This window comes from Zalophus californianus, chromosome 5 (assembly GCF_009762305.2).
Source record: "Zalophus californianus isolate mZalCal1 chromosome 5, mZalCal1.pri.v2, whole genome shotgun sequence".
NCBI lineage: Eukaryota > Metazoa > Chordata > Mammalia > Carnivora > Otariidae > Zalophus > Zalophus californianus.
In genome coordinates this window covers 87094536-87119705 of record NC_045599.1, presented here as the reverse complement: position 1 = coordinate 87119705, position 25170 = coordinate 87094536, and the positions used below count along the sequence as shown (strand labels likewise).

Genomic DNA, 25170 nt, shown 5'->3' with positions numbered 1-25170 from the left:
TATTTCTTCTTTAATAGCCTATGAAATCCTGGAAGGACAAGACCATATGGTGTTCACTTTTGTAATCTCAGTGCCTAACATGGAGTCTATTAGACAGCCAATGTTCGTTTTATCAATGAATGAATCATTCACTCATAGAATGACTATTCTGTAATGCTGCAAGAAAGAACTACTCTTACCACTATTATCAAAGCCACTGAAAGGATGCTAGTTTAAGCTCTTCCTGAACTTCCCATTTTAAGGCTGCTAATTCTCAGAAAATCGTTCCAACCTACCTATCTCTTTGGAATACTAAGTTTTTGCTATTAGATAATGATTACTAAATTGCCCATCAGCTTTTTTCTTTTGGGAAATCCTTACTTTGTTTTATCATTCTTTTATCAATTCTCTTTCAATGCTTCTATCGATTGGTCGGCAGTTAGTACTCACAAATGGGCAACCCCATCTGGCATGTGGTACTAAATTCGAGGTTCTTTTTTTCCTTCACAGCCTTGGAAGTAGGAAGGCATGAAAGAAATACAGGAAGACGATAAATAAGGACCTACGAATTAGAGAAAGGGGAAATATCTATGGCACCATTAGAAGGAAAGAGTCATGGACGGGTTGTCAGCTAACAGTTCTAAGGAAAATATATAAAAACAAAACAAAACAAAACAAGAGGATGCCTATAGGGAACATGGCATAGTTCAATGGGTTTTTTCCTAGGAATGGGAATCCTACTCTTTAAGTCTGTGGTAGAGCTAGTGAGCTGTCTAATGTGATACCCATACTTAGTAAAAGTACCCTGAATTCATTTGGGGCACCAACATGTCCAGCCATAGGCCCCACTGCCAGCCTGCAGTGTGGAGGCTGTGACTGAGGACTGGCCAATAAGATATAAGTGGAAGTGACATGGAGCTTTAGCAAGTCTATTTAACCGTGAAAAGGTATACTCTTCTTCCCCCCTTCCTGTCACATAGAATGCAGATGTTAATGAGTGATTGCAAGCAGCCATTTTGGACTCTGAGGATGCATGCTAAAGAACGCTAGAGCCAGACAGAAAAGGTCTGGATCCTTGGCACTGAGAGCTACAGAGCCATAGCTGGAGAAACCACCAGAATTGCCTTTCTCTAGACTTCTAACATGAGAGAAATCAACTTGTACCTTGTTTAAGCAACAGTTACTTGGAGTTTTCTGAATTTTCTCCTAATTGATAAACTACTCTTATTGCCAAGGAGTTTAAGATCCAGAGCAAGAATATTTGGTACAATTTAAAGATTTAATAGAAAGATAGGCATACTTAATTCTGTGTAATTATTGGGCTTATGGGCAGTTGAGCTACAAGGAAATAATATTTTAGATTCACTAGAGAAGCTAACTAGTTAAAAGCAAAATTATAAAATGTTTATGTGACTAGAGAAACATGGAGAAAGATGAAGAATGCATAAGGCAATTAATACTGATGATATATACTTGGATTTTTACTTCTTACAATGATCAAGTAATACTTTGAGATTTGAAACACTAAAATAAAAAACATTTTAGGGGCAGCTGGCTCAGCATGTGACTCTTGATCTTGGGATCATGAGTTTGAGCCCCACATTGGGTTTAGAAATTACTTAAAAATAAAATCTTTTAAAAAAACATTTTAAGCTGTAAGTAATAACTGATTAACATTTCTATGAAGGAAAATTATATTGATTTTATCTATATTGCTTTTTTGAAGAGGGAATTTTATAAATCTGTTTTTAGGTCCTTGGCTACCTCGATTCTCATCTCTGACCCACTAACAACTAGATACGGAATCTTGGAAAAGTCATACTCTGGAACTCAAAATAAGGATGTTAGTAAATGAACTTTAAAGCTTCTTCTAGCACTACAATTCTGTGAATTTAATCATATATTTGCTTCAGTGGATATCTAATTGTGCCTTCTGCAGTCTGATTTCTATGAATTCAAAAGCTGTTAAAATGAGTTAGTTATGTGGTTCTTGGATGTGAGGATGTCACACAGTCCATCTCTAGAGATTGGGGAACTCTGGTGGAGAACCCCACCTGAAGCCCTTGTCTTAGTAAGGCTAGGTGAGTGCCGTCAATGAGGACTAGAGACTAACCCATTCTCACTGTTGTCCTATATGCCCTCTGAATTAATGACACACTCTCTCCTCACACACCCTCCCAAATAAAAGCAAATAAGGAAAGTGACTGAGGGCTCATGGTCCTATTTCCAACCAGAAACAAAGCTGTTTCCCTGCCCTCTTTCTTGGTGACTGTCCTTCTACTCCTAAGTGGGTTTAAGAGTAGCTACTGCCCAAAAGACAGGTGCAGAGCACCTAGTCTTTACCCCCTGGGGCTTCCTCTTTTCCTGTTAAGAGGGGTGCCCTAAAACCAACATCACTGAAACTTTCATGCAGAAAAAGAGGTGGTCTGAGTATCATTTATATGTGCCTTCCTCATGGGACTTGCATCACACTATAAGCATTTTAAAGATTTATTTATTTGTTTTCAGTTTTTAGAGAGAGAGAGAAGTGGAGGGAGGGGCAGAAGGAAAGGGAGAGGGAGAATCCCAAGCACGCTCCCTGATGTGTGCAGAGCCCAACATGGGGCTCTATCCCACGACCCTGAGTTCATGACCTGAGCTGAAATCAAGAGTCAGATGCCTAACCGACTGTGCCACCCAGGCATCCCCCACATTGTAAGCATTTTAAATAGAGATATTAAGAGTGAAAAAATTAGATCACCAAATACAAATAGATTTCAAATAACCATAAAAGTAAACATCAGTATTAAAGAGCATACCGCAGTACCCTGGGGTTCCACACACTGTCTTCATGAGTACTTGATGTTCCACAATTTTAGAGAGTCCGAAATCAGCTAACAACACAAGAGAAAAATTTAATGAAATCAGTCTTTTCTCAGCTTTTATAAGATGACAGAATTCTTCTGTTATTCAAAATAAAACGGACTCATTTGTTTTTGTATCTGATGATTGGATAAAGAAGGGGACCAGTCACCTGGGAGAAGAAACTGAAAAATAATAATAACAGTAATTCGAATCTTACTTTAAATTGGAGAAAAATATGACTCCCAAATACATTTTGTGCTCTTCTCTATAATTCCCAGCTTCTAGCAAATAAGCTATTTGTTCTTGAAGTAACAGTTGCAATAGATATATTTTGTCTAATGTTAACTCTGAGATTTATGAAACAGTAGCTCTAAAGTACAATATAGAATTAGTGATACAGAATTAGCATTCCAAGGGAGAAATCAAAATTAAAAAATTAGGCTTTTGTGAATGTCAAAGACATAAACAGAAATATCAAAAGGTTCATTCACTTCAAAATAACGTCATTCCTTAGTGTATCTGATGGATAAGGATTTACTCTCATATGAGGAATATAACACTTTTTTTTTTGCAAAAATTTCTTTATTTATTCCTCAGAATATTACTTAGGTAAAATATTACCCAAAGTTGCTACCATTATGGTTTATTTGCTGGGCTACTTCTCTCTCACTCAGGAAACATCAGGAAACCGTTCAAGGCCATTCTTCAAGAGAGGCAGGTGCAGAATTGATGCCATTTTAGACTTCAAAGATAAACCCACATTTCCGCGGAGGTGCTGATCCTTATCAGGGAAAGCAGCAGGAAGTCCTTTAGAAAGAAAGCCTCTCCTGTCTAAATTAGTATCTATCCATCCATTTAAAGAAATTTCTTTAGGGATAAAATCTTTGAAAGTGATGTCAAAGGAAATGGAAGTCTCCCTGCTGTTCACTGCCTTTCAGGAGTGATTACAAGAACAAGCCCGGCTGCCTAACAGGACTTCAGTATTTTTTCTTTGGGTTCTTGCATTCATAAAGCACATTATGTTGTCTGGGCTCTTCCATGATATGTATAACTTAATTTTCAAAGGTGTTAACACTTCTAATGCAGTGAACTTATCAGATTAACATTATACAGGCCAGCACGAAAAGAACAATGTCCTTCAGAGGATTTCACACAGATTCTGCTAAGGAGAATTCCTATAAAATAAGTTCTGTTATTATTACTTGCTAATGAAAAGACAGGGAAAGTAACATTTAATATGTTTTTCTAAAATGCTGATTTAAAGGACTCTTTGAGTAGACTGGAATTTCACAAAGTTCCTTTGTGGTTCTTCAAAATGCTTATTGGGAGAAAAAACAAGGTTCCCAGAGTCAAGGAAGGCTTGGGAAAAGCCTCACAATACACTAATTTAGATGTCAGTTTACACATTAGTGTTTTTAGAGTTCTGAAAAGTCCTGCAGAAATAAAAAATCTTGTTTAAGTTGGCATTTCCCAATTTATCTGACCAACTCAGCACTTCCACAAACCACTACCCCCCCCCCACCCCCGGCAAAGGGAATTAGAGTATTTACTCTTGTTCGCTCAGCTGAGGAACCAGTGTTCTGTGGAGTGCACTCTGAGAAATACGGATCTTAATTTATCTCTGTTCATATAAACAAGTGACTCAGATCCTAAATTCGCTGATAGGTACTAAGCATTTTGTGTCAAAATCCTTGAATTTCTAAAATTAAGCTCCAACTAATCTATGGAATAAAAAGTAACAAAAAAAGAAGTGTTATGTTATCTGTGATTTTCTTCTATATAAACTTATCTATAAAATACACCATCAACCTTCTGAAGTCCCTGTCATTTCTAAGAGCTATGTATCTTTTGTGTCCAGAACTGGAGCACCAACTTCTAGGCACTGCTTCCAGATAAATGTATCAGGAAAAAACTCAGACTTCCAAAACAATGCATTATTCCTTTACAGACACCAAATATCCAAGGAAATTAAATGGAGGCAAAACTGGATGGAAAAATATTTTAAAATTCTAATGAATAAATTTCTTCTGCTCTGGGAAAGGGGTCATAAGACTTCAGGAAATGTCCTCACCGATTTTGAGTGGTGCATCTGGGGCTGGAGTTGCATAGAGAAGATTCTCTGGTTTGAGATCACGATGGACAATCCCATTTTCATGTAGGTACTAAATAGGGAACATAATGGAGTAACATTCCAGTAACCGTATTTATGGTTCCAACATTTATGTTTAATCTTTTCAGAATTAGAATAATCTTTACTATGTTATGTGATTTGACAACACACGTATATGATTTAAAAATAAACACAATAGGAAAATAAGTTTATACTACACATAATTCAAGAACAGCTTATATACAGTTACCTAAAAGTGAAATGCAGTTTAAAGCGTATAAAACCAATTGCTAGAAATAAAATATTTACACCTCAGAGAATATTAGTTGCAGTTCTTTATGCATATTACCATATAAGTTCAAATCCGCTAACTATCATTATAATAAAGTCAAGGTTCTGTGTATTTAAATTTGTCTGGTTTATTATCTGAATAAAGCATAATTATATGTGTCATTTTAGAAGCTCACAACCATAGCAAAGACTTAATAATTATTGTTCGAACAGGTATTTAGATGTGAGTAATTATTATAGAGGACTATCCTTAATATGATAAATATTGTTTAAAGATGCTAAATGCTCTCATAGGCTCTTCTGAGGATTAGTAAATCCAACTATCAATATAAAGTGGCATATTTGAGATGATCTTAAAGATTGCTCCTAGCAACTCTACTCATTTTATTATATTTTAAATTATTTTGTAAATTGTGTTATCACACGTGTAACATACTCTCACTGTGAATGTGGAAGTCTTACCTGATGCTGCTTCCCCTAGCCTCAGATCCCTCTCCAAAAGTAATCACTCATCACTTTGAAATGGTTTGAATGTTTTTCTATGAATTCACAAACATGAATATATGTATGCAAGGAAATACTCCTGATTTTTTCATTTTCTTACATAAATGTATGATTAATATTAATTTTTTACATTGTTTTTTCATTTAACAATATGTCTTTGAAACCTTTCCCACAAATCACTACAGATTATTCTATTTAACACTTGTGTCCATTTTGTTGAATGCATCATAATTTATTTTGCTAGTCCCTTTTTGACGGACATTCAAGTTTTTAAAAATTACTAATAATGCAGTAATAAGCCTTCTAGCACTTGGATATTTGGGTGGTTTTGCTTGTGCTTCTCTAGGACAAAGAGCTGGAAGCAGGTCTGGTGGGGTCAAAAGGTAGATTTAAAATTTTTAAACTCCATTGATATTTACTCACACAAACAGTGTGTTTATTATGTTTTCCCAACATCTTTACCAAATCCGTACTTTTAACTTTTGCTGAGCTGCAGTGCAAACACTGTATCTTAGGTTTGGTTTAATTTGTCGTTCTCTGTTTACTGGTGTAGTATCTGCTTTTTGGTTTTCCTCTTCTGTGAACTGCCCATTTGTATCCTTTGCCCATTTTTCTGCTGGGTTAAGAGAAAAAATTGCCAGGGTACTTCAGTTCTTCTCCTTTCCTATCTCTTAGGGGAAGGGAGGGAGTCTCTTCTTTCTCTGCAAGCCAAGTAAGAGAAGGTGGACAGCTTCAAGGTTATAATTTGTGGTGCTTGACATGTCTCGCTCAGTGATTTGGGGAAACAGGAACTGATACCCAGCTCACTCGTGAAAACGAGAGGTGGTTAGAACGGGAGTAAGAAGAGGGGGCTTCAGTGAGATTCAGCTGCCCTCGAAGAAGAACTGAACAAGGCTCCTCATTTCTCACAGGTTCCATGTGGGCTGTGCAGAAGGGAACCACACATGAGTCTCCCTGAAGAATGTTTCGTGCTGGGGTGATGCCATCTCATCTCAGCACCACAGGAAGCAGAACATGAGGGAGGTGGCATCGGCGGTTGAGGAACCACTGACTCCTCAGAGACGTACTACCTGAAGTGAGAGAACTGCCCTGCAGTGGGTCTCTGTAGAGCCATCAGTGGTGTCCCACAGGGAAAGAACATCGGCATTTGTCACCAGACACACCCAGAGACCACAGATGACAGACCATAACTGCACCAGTGTGGGAAGACCTTTGCTAACCCTCCACCTCCTCCCCCTCTCCTCATTGTAGCCCTCACAACAACCCTAGAAGGAGCACGATTGGTTGGTGGATAAAGAGAAAGAGCATAAAATAACAAGTATTCCCATCCCCTTCTATTTACAAATTACAGAACTCTAAGGTCCATGTTGGGGAAAGGAGGGAGTTTAAAGTTGAATGAGTCTAAAATCTTGGTCTCTTCCTTTCCCAAGAGTGACTGGAGAAGCTACAGAAATGGCTTGAAATTTTATTCATGAAGGAGAGGAATGGACAAGCTCACTCCTTAATGCCCTACACACTTACTGTATTCCAAGCACTACTATCAACACCTTGTACCTATCAACTTATTTAATCTTCGTAGCAGCTCTGTGAGGTAAATCATATTAATGCTTGTTTTGCAAATGAGAAAGCTGAAGCATAAAGAGGCCAGAGATGTGTGCAATGTCACAACTAGACACCTGGAATTGGGATTCAGACGCAGGCATGTGGTGGCGGAGTCACAGCCTTGCCCACTACATGACTCCCAAGCAGATGCTTGATTGTGTAGGGTGGGCATGAGAGGAGAACACGGCAAAGGAGAGGAGGGGAGAATGATGAAGGAGCGGGAAGGCCATGGGAAGGGGAGGATTGGTGGGAAGGCAGAGAGCCATGCTCAGCCTTAGTGAAAACCCACCAGACCCCCGAGGAGGAAGATGCTATATCTTGCATAAGCTGAGTTTGAAGGCAAAAATGCGTTTCTCATATAGTTGCTTTGGAACATACCTAAGAATTACAGTTTGGGATCAATGGAAAATACTGATCTCCCCCACTTCCAATCTAACCCAATTAAGAAGCTCCATTGCTTTGGGAAGAAAATTACACCGAAAATAGCAACACAATAACAACAAATGAGATAAACTTACAAGCATTGGTTTAGCAAAGTACTAATTATGTAAAGACGCTCATTAAATATTGTTCTGGCTTCCTTGAACAGAAATGGTAGTTTTGTGTTCTAAGCCCAAATCAAACAAAACAAAACAAAATGACACCATTTGGCACTCCATAGAGGAGAGCTAAACCAGATAACAGAAGAAAAATTTTAGAAAAAATAATAGATTTAAGAGCTAGCACTAACAGAGGGACAAATTTAAAAACAAAATAAAGCAATGAAATACTGAAGGTCATGGGCTTTTAAAAATATAGGCAGGAATCATTTGCTATAAATTACTTGGTGTAGAAAGATTATGAAAAGTCGAGATATAATCATGTACACACGTGGTAGGGGGCATTTAAATGTATTGACTGACAAAATGGCAGGAGTCAGTATTTTATTTTTGCTTAGATCCACTGATTGCCTTTAACCAAGAGTTAGTATTTTTAACTTTTACATTATCTCAAGGCAGGAAGCCAAGCAAAAAGGAAAACATGGAATATGATCTTTTGTCTTCCCCCCCAAAAGATACAATTGTTAGAAGCAGCCACACTTTGAGAGCACCAGTTCTCAAACGTCCTGGTCTCAGGACCCCTTTATAGTAAAAAAAAAAAAATATTGAGAACCTCCAGGAGTTTTTGCTTATATGAGTTACATCTAACATTAGTTACTATGATTAGTAGTTAAAAACGAGAAATAAAAAAATTAATTTATTAAAAAAACAAATTCATGACATATTGACATTTTCTAATAAAAATGTATTTTCTAAAACAAAAAAATTAATGAGTGCTGTGTTATTGTTTTAAAGTTTTTCAAATCTCTTTAATTTCTGGTTTAATAGAAGACAGCTGGATTCTCCTATCTGCTTCTGCACAGTCTACTGTAAAATCACAGGACACACACTGTACTTGAAACACCTTCATAGTATGACAAAATAGTTCTGACCTCACAGACCATCTAAAAGGGGGTCCCAGGGATCCTCCAGGAACCCTTAGACTGTACTTTGAAAACTTCTGTCTTAGAGCATCTGAGGACATAAAAAGGGCAGTTTAAGAGCTGAATAATACGCGCACTGACATTTATTTTCAAAGTGGGTTTTAAATGAAATACACACCTCTAATGTCATCAAGCACTGATCTTAATTGACCACATCAAGATCACTATACATGAAGTGAAGAAAAGGAAATCGGGAAAAATGTCCCCCAAAATTGTGTATTCATGGGAAATTGTGCAAAGACATATCACATCAGTTATACAGAATTGATTAAGAAATATCCAATTATGGAGAAAGAGACCCTATCAAGATATTCTTGATCTTAGCTACAGTTTATTTAAGTCATGAGGATTCGATACAAATAGACAAAAGGATAGGAGAAATTGAGAAATGAGATAATTGCATATTCTAGAATAAACCAAGTGTTGAAAGTAATCATAATTAAAGTAAACAAAGGCAAGCAATAATATTAAAAACTAAACGCCACTTTGGAAGACCTCTAAAACTAACAGTTTAATGGAGAAAGAAATAATAAATCTGACAACTGTAGCATCTAACTACTGAATCTTGAAAAATCGTAACCTTTAATAAAGAAGTTGGAAGACCAAATAACCAGGTGTATATGAATTTAATTAAAACTTTAAGGAATAAAAAGAAGAAAAAGGAGGTGGAAAAGGAAGAAGCAGAGAAGCACAATTAATTTACTGCTCAGCTTTTTAAAAGTATATTATCTTTTTAGAAAAAAATCATAAAGAAATAAGTCAGTAAAAGAAAGACAAATACCATACAATTTCACTCATATGTGCAATTTAAGACATAAAACAGATGAGCATAGGGGAAGGGAAAGAAAAATAAAATAAGATGAAAATAGAGAGGAGGCAAACCATAAGAGACTCCTAGTGATAGAGAACAAACTGAGGGTTGCGGGAGGGGAGGTGTGGGTGGGGGGGATCAAGTAAGTGGGTGATGGGCATTAAGGAGGGCACTTGATGTAATGAGCACTGGGTGTTGTATTCAACTGCTGAATCACTGATACAGTACATGGTAATTAAATTGAATTGAAGTAAAAAAATTAAAAAAAGAAAAAAGAAGAAAGCATAAAATGACAAATATTTTATCTGCAGAGTCATCAAAGTAGGTAACAGTACCTTTTTAAGGATTTTATAACGGTGCATTTAATGCACTGGTGCCAAGGGCATATCTTTGCAAAGTACTGTATCAAATATTATACACTTGGTTTTGGTCAAGGGTTGACAGAAGAAATAAGCATAATAAGGTTTTTGTGGCATTATTTTTGAAACAAGTGAACAACAGCATGAGAGGCGCTGTGGGGCAATACTCCCCAAGTACGCCATATATTAGCTGTGAGACCTGAAAACAATCTGTCTCCCTGCAACTCCCAGGTTCCCCATCAGTAGCACCCACTTCAAAGGTTGTACTGAGAATCAGAGGTGAGGCATGGAGGCTCTCAGCATGGACTGGATATTCTGTTTTATAAATGGTAGCTGTTGTTCCATGTCTCTTATACACTAAATTACAATTAGAAATCCTTTGAGACTTGGAAAACTTGCTCTTTCCTGAAGTATCAAAGGACACTTTGATCAGAAAATATTTGCTTTTTATTTCATCACATTTTCCTCTTCTGTTTTAGTGGCCAAAAACGCAATGTACAAGCGATTTCAATCACAATTAGCTAGCCTAGTTTGGACATATTCACTTCTCCCTCTCTCTGTTTTTTAAGAAATTCCTTTTTCCACTTTAATAGCTTTATTTTGTACGCATTCTTCACTTAATTTGCCACAACTCCTTTTCCCAAGAAGATGCATTATAAATTATAGAGTAATAGAATGTATTATATATTAGTCTTCTTCACCCTGGATATAAGTCTAAGGGAAATAGAAATGGAAATTATTATATTTGTGTTCAGAGTTTCCAAGAACATTTTGAAGATACAAAAGGAACAAAGTATGTGGCAATTAGGATTTGAAACATTCTTACTATATCTTTTCTCCATTAGAAGACAAAGAATTACTTGCCAGAAACCTGGGTTTACCCAACTCCTCCATCTCCTTTACCAACACATTCAATCCATGATCTGTGACCTTGGGTAGCCCTCCCTCCTTAGTGCCTCATGCATCTCTCTGCCCCTTGCTCTCACTTAACTGCTCTTACCTTCAGCCAGGCCACTAACACGTTTCCCTCTTAATTACACTGATGACTAGCTTAATTACCAGCCTCCCAACTTCCAGGGTTATTCCCCTGCGGCTCATGCTCCACAGTGGCATGAGAATAATTTTTTTTTAAAGATTTTATTTATTTATTTGAGAGAGAGAGAATGAGAGATAGAGAGCACAAGAGGGAAGAGGGTCAGAGAGAGAAGCAGACTCCCCGCTGAGCAGGAAACCCAACGCAGGACTCAATCCTGGGACTCCAGGATCATGACCTGAGCCGAAGGCAGTCGTTCAACCAACTGAGCCACCCAGGTGCCCGAGAATAATTTTTTAAATGCGCAAATTTGGTCACATCATGCCGCTGCTTATAATCTTCAGCATCTTTCCATTGCTTTGGTCATGCAGGGCAACAACAATGTTGTATTTGATTTTGTATCCCTTGAGCAGAGGTCACAAACTCTCTAGGGGCCAGGAAGATAACCTGAAAGAATGAAGGAAGTTGACAGAGTGTAAAATAAAAGGAAGACATGGGGAAGTCCCAGGGACTGCCTCTGTCCCTGGAAAGCGTGGCCCCTTAAGAGGCAAAGGAGACTCAGATTAAGCCAACTGTTGTCAGGCAGGAATACAGGCCCTATTTTGCCAGCTCTTCTGATTTTTCAAGGCAAGACAGAAATTCAGATTTTCTGATGTAAAATATTACAAATTTTAAATGTTGCCACTAAAGTTGAAAATTTTAAAAGCCTGAACAGGGTACAAACAAAACACTCTGCAGGGTGTGATTCCCGCTTTGGAATTTAAAACAGGCCTTGGAACTCAGTAGATGCTCGATAAACATTTGTGAAGTATATCAATAAATACACGAATTTTTTTTCTGACTCCGCTTCTTAAATGAGATCTTTACTAAGACTGTGCTGGTAGCCTTCTCTTTTGCTATGAACTCTCTCTGAGCCTGTACATCTATTCCCTTCCTTCCAGCTACTTCCTATAGCCCCCCAAAAGTACACATGTGTATAAGCAAATAGTGTGGTAGGGTTATAATTAATTTTAATTTTTTCTTCTATGAAGTTTAACTACAAAAATCATATATTATTTAGATAATGAATTTTTAAAAACACAAATTTTATATAAGTTGCAGGCATTTCATGTTGGCTTATTCTGAATACCATGCAGCTGCTATGAATGATGTGCTCTGAAGATAAATATGTACATCGAGTTGGTAACTACGTCTGGTCTCAAATGAACTACAGACACGATGCCACTATACTGCTAGCAGTTTAAGACTGTAAAGACTATTCCATGATAGTATCCCAAAAGGATGTTCTAGTTCAAACTGTTGTTTTCTTAAGCTCCAGGCCCATATGTCCACCTGCCCAGGTCTCATTTCCAGCTGGCTGTCTCACGGATACCTTAAGTTCAACATGTCTAAAACTGAACTCTTGACCTTCTTCCAGCCCTGTTCCCTCCATTCTTCCCACCTCAAAATTTAATGCCTCGGTGAACTCAAGTGTTGAGGTCAGAAACTGTTTCTCTCTTCTCCCCTAGTGCCTCCATCCTATTCACAGCAGAGTGCTGTGAATTCCAATTCCAAAATGTCTCCAGAATCGCCCTGCTTCTCTCCATGGCACTGCCATGATCTTAGCTAGACCACGTTAACTCTCTTTGATTTCCAACATGGCCCCACCTTCAATCTATTGTCCACACAGCAACATAAGAGAACAGGCCATTTCTTCTCCTTGGGAAGCTCTTCAATGGCTTCCTATTACTTTATCCTAGCTTTTGAGGTGTTGGTTGTCTAACTCCTGACTTCCCCTCCAGCCTCATATTCTGCTCCTTTCCCCCTCTCTTACTCTGGTCTACCCATACTGACTTTCATTCAATTCCTCCCAAGCCCAAATTTTTTTCCCACCTCAGCATCCTTTTCTGGCTACCCCTCTTCCTGGAATGCTTTTTTACCTTGTTTTTTTTTGTTTTTTTTTGTTTGTTTGTTTTGTTTTTTAACCTGGCCAGCCCTCCTCATCCTCAGGACTCAACTTAAAATGTCTGTTCCTCAGGGAGGCTGTATCTGTCCTTCCAAACTAAAATACATGCCCACCCTTATATGTTCTCATGGATGCCTCCTATTTTTCTTTACGGCATGTCCATTTCTTTGCAAGCTTTATGTTTAGGACGTCTCCCTCACTAGACTAAAAATCCATGAAGACAAGGAAGTTTTTACCTGGTTCCTCAGATATTAGTGCCTGGCACTAAGTATGTACTCAAAAAATATTTCTGAATGATCATCAAATAACTCAGTTTTCCTATAGTCATGTATGTTGTTCTACTTTTTGAGTCATTAACTTATAGATATTCAAAGAATGGTGGTAATCTGCAAATGATATTCATTTGCCATTATTAATATGTAATAGAAGTTCAAATTTTCGTGCTTAAATTGTAGCAATGTATTTCCATAGCAACATCACTGTGATAAATTTAACTGAAATAAGGCTCAGCATCTGTGTGCTTATGAAACATACTATACTTATTGGATAATAATACTTAGCCACTTCAAAGGTGCTTTGACATTTACAGCATCACTCTGAGAAAAGCCAAAACCCAGTAAGAACATTTTAACTCTAAGATCAGGCAAAAGGATTTCATCCTCATAATGATATCTTGAATAATTATATAGTTTTTATTCTTCTGTAGTAGAGTTGATAGTTATGGCTGAATTAATTTATTCACATCCTTTGAAGTTGATCCGAATATCCAACACAACATATGCCTCAGGGGAGTTTGGGCAAAGAGAGTCGAAATTTCATCTGTTAGTTTTCTCTTCAGTTTCCTTCATGTCTCAAACATTCATAAATTGTACTTGCCAGTGTAAGAAAATGGAACTGAGTAGTAATTTGGCCTGCTATAATGACATGTTAATGAACAGTGGGCAAGCCAAAGTCCTCTGTTTGTAAATGAAGGCACCATGCTGGACCCCCCAGTGGTGCACTTGAAAAGCACCCAGCCTGTTGCTGTCCCTGAATAAGGTTCTTTGCTTTAGATTTGGGGTGTGGCTTAGAAGTGTCTAGATAAAGCAAAGCTGGGCATTTTGGAGTAGCAATGGTGTAGCTGGAGTAACGATGTCAAGGGGAAAGGGAGCAGGATGCTAACAGAGAGGATAATTAGGAATGCCACTGGGTAGGAAAACCTGGAGTGTCAGGTTAGAGCACTTGATAGGCAAAGAGGTCATGAAAAACAGACTCTAGACCTTGTTTCTGACTTTGGTATGAGTCTCCTGGTGTGCAAAGTCAGAGTGAAGTAATAGGGATACTTTCAACAGGTTAGAAATTCATTTTCCTGTCTATACATAAGTGTGCATGTTATAAAAGTCTACTAAGTACATATTGGTAAGACTGGTCTATATAGTTCTAGTGGGAAGTATAATTTTATCTATACTATTTTGCTGAGATTCAACTCAAAATCTAAAATATTCACTCAACACTTAAATGAAGCACTTATCATTTCTTTCAGAAACAATTATTAAGTAAATGACTATCATTTTAAATTACGCAAAAATATCAATGGAAAAAGTGATGTGTTCTGATTTAAATAGACAAGTCTCAGGCTAAGAGAATACAAAAAAGAAAACTGAAGTAATGTACATGTAATCAACAAAGAAATCAATATATAAAATGTTTTTGTATATAAGATTGAAGAACGTGCATGTTGTGGGACAACTTTCTGAGGGGCTGTTGAGAATGTTTAGAGAGGGTAGGCATGTGATAATTTCATTCTCTTATTTCCAATGTATGTGGTCAGATTTCAGGAAAGATGAGATTTTAGGAATGGAGGCTATGAAAAGTCTTGACCAATTAAATGGAGGTTGTATTCAAGAGATAATACATCACTTGGAAAATGGTCCAAAAATCATCTGCAGTTACAGAAAAAGAAGCAGCAATCGCATTTCTGTAATGAGAAAGAAGAGAGCAGGTTGGAGCACAAAAGAAACAACAGGAGCTCCTGAAACTGCATGCTCCTGTCAAGAGATGATAAGAGTCCACAGATAAGCTGAATGAGCAGGATTGAGGATAAATGCATAAAGTATTCTATGTTCAAGCAAAGGGATGAACTTCCTCACAAGGAAGAGGAAGCTGGAAATATTATTATAAGAGATGACTGTACTTCAGATTACCATAAATGCTTTATACGTTAACAAGTCAAGAGTAGATATTTGAGGATATATTACAGAAAGAAAGTTTCTGGATGCAAGTAAAATGTATATCAAATATGACAAAGAGTGAAAATCTATACATTTTTCTTGGAAAATATTTATATCCACAGATGTATAAATGACTCCTAAATCACATATGCATTGAAGTAGAAAGTAGAAATTAAAAAAAAAAGAAAAAGAAAAATGCCCAATATATCTTACCATTTGGTCTTTCAAAAAAAAAAAAAATGCAATCACCAAAAGCTCAAAGATAATACTGCTGCTCTGAATTCAGGGGGTGTCTAGACATGTAATTAAACTCTCTCTATGGTCCTAACAAAAACCGTGTCATTGTGTAATGAAAGCTACTGCATAGTAATTTAGTTTAATTACAGCTATGCTGTGTTCAATGGGCTGTGTGTGGCTAATTGATAACGTCTCAGGAGTTGGTAGGGGGAAGTTTGAATCTCTTTAAAAATCTAACAGGACAAAGAAGAACCAGTCATTAAAGAAAGAAAACGGTATTCTGACTATAGCTGTCCTTTGGGAAGAAAAATTAAACTGCATGAATTTGCTCTTCTCTACTCCTCGGAAACTTCAGAATCAATACCTATAAATTTAATTAAGAACTTCAAAGTGAATATTCTACCTTTGTGTCATATCTGCCTTGGAGACCTACCACTACCACTGTCTTTATACTTGACCTCTACTCTCTGATGCCTTCAGAATTACCAACAGAATATATTGGAAAGGCAGTAGGTGACTACTATCTCCCGTGACCAGATCAACAGGCGTGGTTAGGATTGGCTGGCGGTGAGATCTATGGTAAACCTCGATCTGTAGAGCATCCCAGGACCAGAGGAATCTACCTTCAGGAGAGCAGCCAAGTGCTGGGGCTTCTCATTTATTAGCCAAGTACCTATATTCTCATTTATTCCTCCTTTTCTCTCACTAGTCTTGGCCATTCAGCCATACTTCCACTTCCAAAATACATCTCACATCTACTCTTTTTATCTACACTGTTACCAATAAGTACATAGTCCTTCATATTCTCTACTGGCACTATTAACATTTATCTCCTAACCACCCCCACCCACATCCCTACACCTAGGTCATCTTTCTAAAACACATATTAACTCATGTCAATCCTCTAGTTTAAAAACAAAAACATTGTGGTTTTGATTTGTATTTCCCTGATGGCTAGTGATGTTGAAAATTTTTTCGTGGGTCTGTTAGCCATTTGTATGTCTTCTTTGGAAAAGTGTCTGTTCATGTCTTCTGCCCATTTATTGACTGAAATAAGTCAAGCAGAGAAAGACAATTATCATATGGTTTCACTCATATGTGGAACATAAAGAAGAGTATGGAGGACCATAGGGGAAGGGAGAGAAAACAATGGGAAGAAATCAGAGGGGAAGACAAACCATGAGAGACTCTGGACTCCAGGAACCAAACTGAGGGTCACAGAAGGGAGGGAGTTGGGGGATGGGGTAACTGGGTGGGTATTGAGGAGGGCACATGTGGTGATGACCACTGGGTATTATACACAACTAAGGAATCATTGAACATCAAAAACTAAAAAAAAAACAAAAAACAAAAAAAAACCCTAATGATGTACTATATGCTGGGTAATTGAACATAATAATAAAAATAATAATTTAAAAAAATAATAAAAAATAAAAACAAAAACATTCAGGGTGCCTGGGTGACTCAGTTGCTTGAGAGTCTGACTCTTGATTTTGGCTCGGGTTATGATCTCAGGGTGGTGAGATCAAGGCCCATGTTGGGCTCTGCGCTAGGTGGGGAGTCTGCTTGGGATTCTCTCTTTCTTTCCCTCTGCCCCTCCCCACTCCACGCTCTCTCTCTAAAATAAATAAATCTTTAAAAATAAATAAAACAAAAACAAAAACAATCCAGCCTTAAGGGCTCCTCATTCTCTATAAGTTAAAGTCTAATATTTTCAGTATGAAAATAAAGTTACATCAAAATTTGCCCCCAATTTCTGACTGTGCATCATGTTGGGACAATTCTTACCATGCACTAACTACAAAGCCTTACTTACTATTCCTGAATCATGCCATACATATTCCCACTTGGTTCCCAGATAATAATAATCTTTCATGTGCCAAACTGTATTGTCTAAAGATTCTTGCAACAGTATTACACATCCAAAACTCTTCCAGAATCTTTCTACTTCCCATCTAGAGGTGAAGTCTAACCCTTCCCCTCCCACCGAATTTGGTCTGTGACTTCCTAGAACCAACAGAATGCAATGGAAGTGACAGTGTGTGACTTCTGAGGTTAGAACATAAAAGCCAATGCAGCTTCTACCTTGTGTGCTAAATGCTCATTTTTAGATCCCTAAGCTGCCACATAAGAAGTCTTATGATCCTAAGGCCATGATATTTTAAGAATGTTGGGCAACATAGAGAAGCCATGCATCGTTGTTCCAGTTGACAGTCCCTGCTGAGGTCCTGTGTGGCAGACATTTCAAGTGCCAGATATGTGAGTGAAGACACCTCTAAATGATTCCTGTTTCCAGCCATCAAGCCACTAAACCTTTGAGTCTTCCCAGCCCAAACTCCAGACATGATGGAGCAAAGACAGTCATCATTCCCACCATGTCCTGTCTACAGTCCTGACGCAGAGAATATGTGAGCACAATAAAGTAGTTGTTTCAAGCTGGTAGGTTTGGGGATCATTTGTTAACATAGCAACAGTACCTGGAACACGTCATAACCCAGATTACATACCACTTCCTCTGTGAAATTTTCCTCTAATCCCACAAGCAAAATAAATATCATTTTCTCTGCTCCTCCCAGTAGCATTTTCTTCATATCCCTGTAATACTCTGATATTATTATTACAGTTAATTGTATACTTGTCTATCAAAGTAATAGATAAATTCCTTGAGAGCAGGGATTATTTTATTCACGTTTGTACCCACAGACTCTAGGCAAAGGGTCTGGTATGTTTTTGATAAATGTTCGTTGAGAAAAATGTGTGCAAGAAGGAGAATGAATGATCAGAATTATGGGTTGAATGAGGCTCTATGACAGGCATCAACAAATAGACATAAAATCCCAGGGAACAGCTAGAATTCATTTTTAGGTCTAGCACATATTGGCACTTACAGATGTTTGTTATATAAACAAAATGGTGGAACCACTGAGTTGAGACAGGAAATAGCTCCTAATACCTCCAGATTAGAATAAATGTCCTATGATATCTATCCCAATTCATAATTGGGATTATGAATTCATAATTTTGTGGCTCTGTGTTCAAGAAACTTAATGAACTCAACTCATCCTGCTCTTTGTTTAAGGCAGTATTAATAGCTGCCCTTGGCCAGCAGGCTAGAGAGTGAATACAACATAAATCAATCAGTTCTATTTTATAGTGTATAACCAAACCTACTCTAGTATTGTAGGTATGCTAGTGATGAATTAGGTTGTGTATGTCTAATAAAGTCCTTATTTTGCCTTCACTTTTGAAAGTTGTTTTCACTGAGTTGAGAATATTAGGCTGCTTTTTTTTCCTTACAATACTTTGATGTCTCTTACTTGCATTACTTCTGATGAAAATTTAATGTCATCCTTATCTTTGTTCTTCTGATGTAATGTGTCTTTTATCTGGATGCTTTTATGGTATTTTACTTTAGTTTTAAGAAAATTGAATATGCGGTGCCTTGGTATCATGTTCTTCATGTTTCTTGTGCTTGACATTTGTTAAGATTCTTGGATGTGTGGCTTTACAAGTTTCATTAAATATGGGCTAATCTGCATATTATTTCTTCAAATATAATTCTATCTCCCATCATTCTTCAACGACTTCAATTATATATATGTAGTTATATATGCAGCGTGCATATGTGTGTATATATATGTGTATGTGTGTGTGTGTGTGTGTGTATACTTGAAGTTGTTCCAAAGCTTACTGATGTTCTGTTCATTTTGTTTTCAGCCTTTTTTCTGTGTTCCACCTTCGATAGTTTTTAATGCTATGTCTTCAAGTTCACTTTTATTTCTGAAATGTCTAATTTGCTGTTCATTACATGCAGTATACTTTTCAACTCAGATACTATAGTTTTCATCTCTAGATGTCTAATTTCAGTCTTTTTTTTAAATAGTTTCCACATATATAGTTTACATCTTCACTCTTTCCTCTACCTTCTTGAATATATGGAATACAGTAATAGCTGTTTTAATGTCTCTCTATACTACTGATTTCATTTGTGTCACTTCTAAGGCTATTTCTTTTGATTCATTTTTTTCCCCTGCTTTCATCCAGTCTCACTCTGGATGTGCTTATTACTGCATGCACTTCTTATAATTTTGACTGGGTACAAGACACTATGATTTTATCTTGCTGGGTGCTGGACAAATACAGATGTATTCGTGATCTTTTTTAGTTCTGTTCTGAATGCAGTTAAGGTACACTACTTGTAAATAGTTTGATCCTTTTGAGGCTTGCTTTCAAACTTTGTTAAAACTGTCTACTCTATCTATTGGAAATGCAAACTCTTCCCATCCCTATCTGAGCTGCAAGCATTGTTCCCTCTAATCTGTGGTTCTTTTCCTGGCCTCAGGTAGTTCCCTCGCATGCATGTGCTGATCAGTACTCACCAGAAGATCTGGGGGGAAGGGTATCTGCAGCTTCCCAGAGATTTCTCTCAGAGCAGCTCTCTCCTCTCAGGCACTCTGCTCTGTGAACTTTGGTCTCCTTGGCTTCCCAGACTCTATTCTGTCTCAACCCAGGGAGACTGTGGGGCTCCTCTTGGCTTTTCCTCTCTGTATGGCAGCCTGAAAACTCTCTCCAAGCAATTGTATGGCTCATATTATTTGCACTCCCTTTTTCAAGGATCACTGTCCTTGGCTACCTGATGTTCAATGTCTGAAAACCATGTTGCATAGTTTTTGTTTTTTTGTTTCAGAGAGAGTGTAAATTAGTCCCTTTTACTCCATCTTGTCTAGAAGCAGACATTACCACCATTACTCCAGATATTTTAAATGTTTTCTACTTGATACCTAAAATTGGAATTATCCTCAGTATTTGAGACCATTTTGAATGTATTACTGCTATTAGTGTACCAGTTAAAGCTGTTAAGGAAAGAAAAAATGACAAATGTGAGAAACCCTGCACTTAGTTCAATGTTGATCAAAACTTCTACAGTATTCATTTATAAGTTTCTGAGGTTTCCTATAGTAAAGAAAAAATAATTTCAGCTTGCTCCTTGGTTAGAAAGAATTTCTTCCCTTTTTGTGAGCCTATGGGAGTGCTTGAGAGATGTGCCAGATGTGATGTGCATCCATAGTCTCTTATGTAGAGATATAAAAGATAAAAATCATATTAAATAAGTTAAAGAGAGGCAATAGTGCTTGGCTTAGAGATAATCCTCTGGAAAATTCTTAAATCTATAAAACAGTTGAATCAATGTTTTAACCATTAAAAGGCCATATTTTAAATAAAGATGAAGTGCTTATTTATTAATATTCTACTCTTTGTACAATGTTTACATAATTTATGATTTCTAAATCTTTTAAGATATATTAATAAAAAAATGAACATTTACCAAAATAGGAAAAAAATTTCAATAGTTTCCAGATATGATGTGGATGTGTTGATATGAGGAATTAAATTGAAGGTTACTCATTTTCAGATACTAGTATCAACAGTCCATTTAGTAATTAAAATATTTCAGTGATGCTCCAGAAAATTATAAAATAAGTCAAATTTGCTTAAATATGGTGATTGCTCAGAGATTCTCTATGCTTTATGACAATTAGAAAATCTCTTGATCTTCACAGATAAAAGTGAACAAATGATCTATCATGTTCTGTGACATTTCATTTAAAGGAAAGAAAATACAATTTTATCAAACCTCTGAAGGTGTCAATATGTTGAAGTTGCTTCTAAGCGTTAAGTGGCCTCAACTCATCTATACTTTAAAAAACATCAAGTGCCTATATTAGAATATTAAGTCTTATTAAAGAAGGTTTCAGATTATAATAAGTTTAGATAATCAAGGTATTTTACAGGCAAATTCTTTTAAAGCCCTCGCTAAAGGATTACTCTAAGAATTCTAGAGCCAGTCCAGACTTGAAAAGATTATTTAGAATAGGAATCTCAAACTCAAATACTGCTAAAGGAGGGGCAGATAACATGAGAGTGAAGTGGGCAAAACCCCATTTAAATTTAAATATTTTTATTTAATAACTTTTCTATAGCACTTACTATGTGACAGGCATTGTTCTAAGTGATGTACCTAATATATCAAACCTATTATACCCTACGTGTATTATGTTAACCCTATAAATAATATTAATATATATAATTCCATTATCTCCATTTTACACATAAAGAACAGCCAAGTTAAATAACATGCTGAAGTTCATATAGTTAGTAGCAGTTCTGGGATTTGAATCCAGTGTCCGGCCTGGAATCTGTGCTCTTACTCACTAGGCTGAGGGACAGTGGATTATGGTAAATGGAGACAGTATATCCTACCTCCAAAGCTCTTCACAATATTTGAAAGCATTGGAAGCTGCTATTTAAGAGTCAACCTGGTCATCAGCAGGCTCTGGAGCTGTGTATGCCAGGTTAAGACCAATCTGAATAATCAGCCCATGAGTGCTGCACTGTATTTGTGACCCTCAAAAAACTGGCATGAAAAGGTAACTACTTGAAAAAAGAAATACAATAATTAAATGGAAGCTGAATTTGGCTACAAAGTATTGAATAAGAAGTCTTCTACCCAATTTCTTACTATTGACTCACATCAGGAATGTTTAACGTTCCATCATTCTGGATATTGATAAAGTTACAGAGCTGACTGCACCTGGAAGACTTACATCTGTGGAGCTATTATTATTCCCACCTACACTTGTCCTAAAAAGAATGGAATATGCATTTGCACATATTCTTAATTTATTTGAGACAGATTTAATTTTTTAATTATAGCATGTAAAGCGATTCTTGTTATGTCAAATATGTAGTTTTCAAGAGCTGGATCCAAGAGTAAAAAAGCACAGGCAAACATAAAGAGGTATACCTGCTGCAAAGCACCTGTGTCTTTAAAAAAATGTGAATTTTTTCCTGCTATGTGATCTTTAAAATGGATGTATCTCACTTGTCTTGTTTCAGGGCTGGCCCTTGAATTCTTGCCATGCTAAGGCCTTGTCTGCTCCTCTGTGTCTCTGGCTTTGGGCTGAACAGAGTCTATAGCAGGTTACTATAGAGGAAAGCAGACAGCAGAGGACTTAAGAGCATAAACTCTGAAGTCATCTTTGGTTTTGCGTTCTAGTCCTGATTCTGCCATGAGCCAGCTGTATGATCTTGGAAAAGCTGCTTAATCTTTCTGGGTCTCAGTTTCTTCATCTGTGAAATTAATATAATGAACAGCCTTATAGGTATGAGGAGTAAGGGAAATGATGTATATAAAGCTGTTAGCTAAAGCTTGGTCCACAGTAAGTACTTAATAACACATGGTAGTGATGGCTGGTATTACTATTATTGAGGTAGCCTCATGTGTTCCAATTACATATTCCTCTCAAGATTCTTCTTTCAGTTTTCTAGCAAAATCTAGCATAAGCATTTAGCCTCTTTACTAAATGGCCTACTACATGGATAAACAGAAGGTTTGAACATTGTGAATTAGTGTGTAATAAGGCACTTTCTCAATGATATTCAACTTAAAATAAGGTGGCATTTCTGGAATTCTGCAGGATCCAGGGCCATTAAACCCTGAGTTTCTGTAACAATAACTTCATAGACAAAAGTTAGGAAGATAATTTAAAAGTTAGATACATTTTGGATGAGTTCAAACATTCAAAGGAATATTTCAAAGGATAAATCACACAGATGGTCAGAACCCATGACATGTTCAACGTATTACTCATAAAAAAATGTAAGTGTTTCAAGGTTAAAGTGTGAGGAGCAGAAACCAAGACTAGCCTGTAAAGTGTATGCATGAGAAATTCTGTTGTTTTTCTTTTAAAATATTTTATTTATTTATTTATTTGAGAAAGAGAGAATAAGAGATAGCACGAGGAGAGGAAAGAGGGTCAGAGGGAGAAGCAGACTCCCTGCCAAGCAGGGAGCCCAACGTGGGACTCAATCCCGGGACTCCAGGATCATGACCTGAGCAGAAGGCAGTCGCTTAACCAACTGAGCCACCCAGGCACCCGAGAAATTTTGTTTTTAACATGGATTTTCCCCTGTATCTATCAGCATGTCAAGTTCTATGAAATTAGAGGTATATTTTCCAAAACAGAGAGAAATATGCCATGTAAATGTATTTAAATTTTAAAATACATTATACTCCATGAAAAGCGCTCTCCTGGAAAATTGGATTAGCATTATCATTTTTGAAAGTAATGTGATTTTTGAAAGTAATGTGATTTAACAGTTTATTGAATTATTAAATGAATTAGAAGTCCTATTGTCTTTTAGAAGCCATGGATATAAGGCCAATTCTAAAATATTTCCAGCACTCAAAATGCTGGGATCCTAAACAAGATTTTGTAAACAACTGGATTCAAGTCAATGAATATGTATTGTGTTTGTTATGTGCTATGAATACAAAGGGGCATAAGGGGTTTGTGTGTGTGTTTGTAAGGGGGGGTAGCGGGCAGAGGAAAATGATGAAAGATACAGATGAATAAATCATTATTCCTAGCCTAAAGATAATCTGCCTCCCTTCAGGAGACAGGCTCATGTACAACTAACCAAAATACAGGGTGGCTAGCGCTGTACACCAGTGGTGGAAAATGCACGGGCGTGTAGAGAAGATGCAGACTTGCTGAAATTCTGAACTTATATCTCTCAGGAAAAGAAAAAGATAAAAATAAAAACAAATATATGCATTTAGCTTCAGAATTTATTAAAGGTGAATGAAGGAGGGGGAAGAACCTTAGATTAAGGTTCAGAAGTTCCCTAAGAAATGGGCCAGAGAGTCAGAAATAGCTCATATGTTCCACCTGCTTTGAGTTAAAGAGGTAAGGGCAGAAAATTATTCAAAGCCCATAAGACTGCTTAAGTTAGTGGACTTCTGTACAGATTAAAACTTGAAAGACCTAGAGTCCCAAAGGCTGATAAAGAAGACTTGTACACATGCCTGGCAATTTGGTCAAACCTAGACTGGGAGTTTTAACAACTTTGGTTCCACTATTTGTACAACTGTGCAAAAGCCAATTTCTCTGAGCTTTGGTTGGTACATAATTGTAAAATGGGGGAAAAGCTATTGCTGCTTTTCTCACAGGAAGAGCTGTGGAAACTGACACGCACCTGCTCGGGTTACTGACCTTCAAGGATAAAGAAGGGATTCTTAGACCTGTAGGCAGAAAAAAGTAGACCATCTCAAAGAAGAGAAATATAAAGCTGGTGTCAGATTTTTGCAAGGCAGGTTTCAGTGCAAGGAGACTACAGAGGAATGCATACTGACTGCTGAGGTTAGAACCAAGCATCCTGCAAATTTATAGTATGTCCTGCAAGTATAAAGTGGCCATAAAAGTCACGAAAGAACTCAGGGGATATATTGCTGCTATGTCTTTCTGGAAAGAGGAAAAAACAAACAAGGAAAAAGACTCAAAGAAAATAAACAAACAAAATCCCAACTACTTGAATGAATAAATTCAGCCACATAAGAAATAAAGAGAAAGAAAGGTGGTAAAGGGTTGGTGATGGCCATCAAGTCCATTTAAATGTAGAACCCAAAAAAACAAACAAGATGCAGAATATAAATGATATGAACCTTACCAATGTAAAACAGAGATATGATAAGAAGGAATTTGAAGGTGGAGGTCATATAGCAGAAGTGTATGTATGTTAATTTCCTTATTTTTCTCGGTAGAAAGAGGGTGGTGATACTGCTTACGTTTAATGAAACATAAAATAGAGGCTGAAGGATGTTGTTTAAAGTTATAAAAGAAAAATCACCAGAAGAACTAAAAATATAAATGCATACACAAG

At 37.0% G+C, this 25170-nt stretch overlaps 1 protein-coding gene across 2 annotated transcripts in view; it reads right to left on the bottom strand.

Moving 5' to 3' along the window:
• CAMK4 (calcium/calmodulin dependent protein kinase IV) overlaps positions 1 to 25170 on the bottom strand; it is a 310888-nt gene that overhangs the window by 31577 nt on the left and 254141 nt on the right. For both annotated transcript variants that reach the window (XM_027606844.2, XM_027606843.2), the window contains 2 exons: positions 4895 to 4985; positions 2778 to 2852 (listed from right to left, as the gene is read on the bottom strand). In XM_027606844.2, coding sequence (XP_027462645.1) covers positions 2778 to 2852; positions 4895 to 4985 — 166 coding nt within the window. The remainder of the gene's footprint in view (positions 1 to 2777; positions 2853 to 4894; positions 4986 to 25170) is intronic.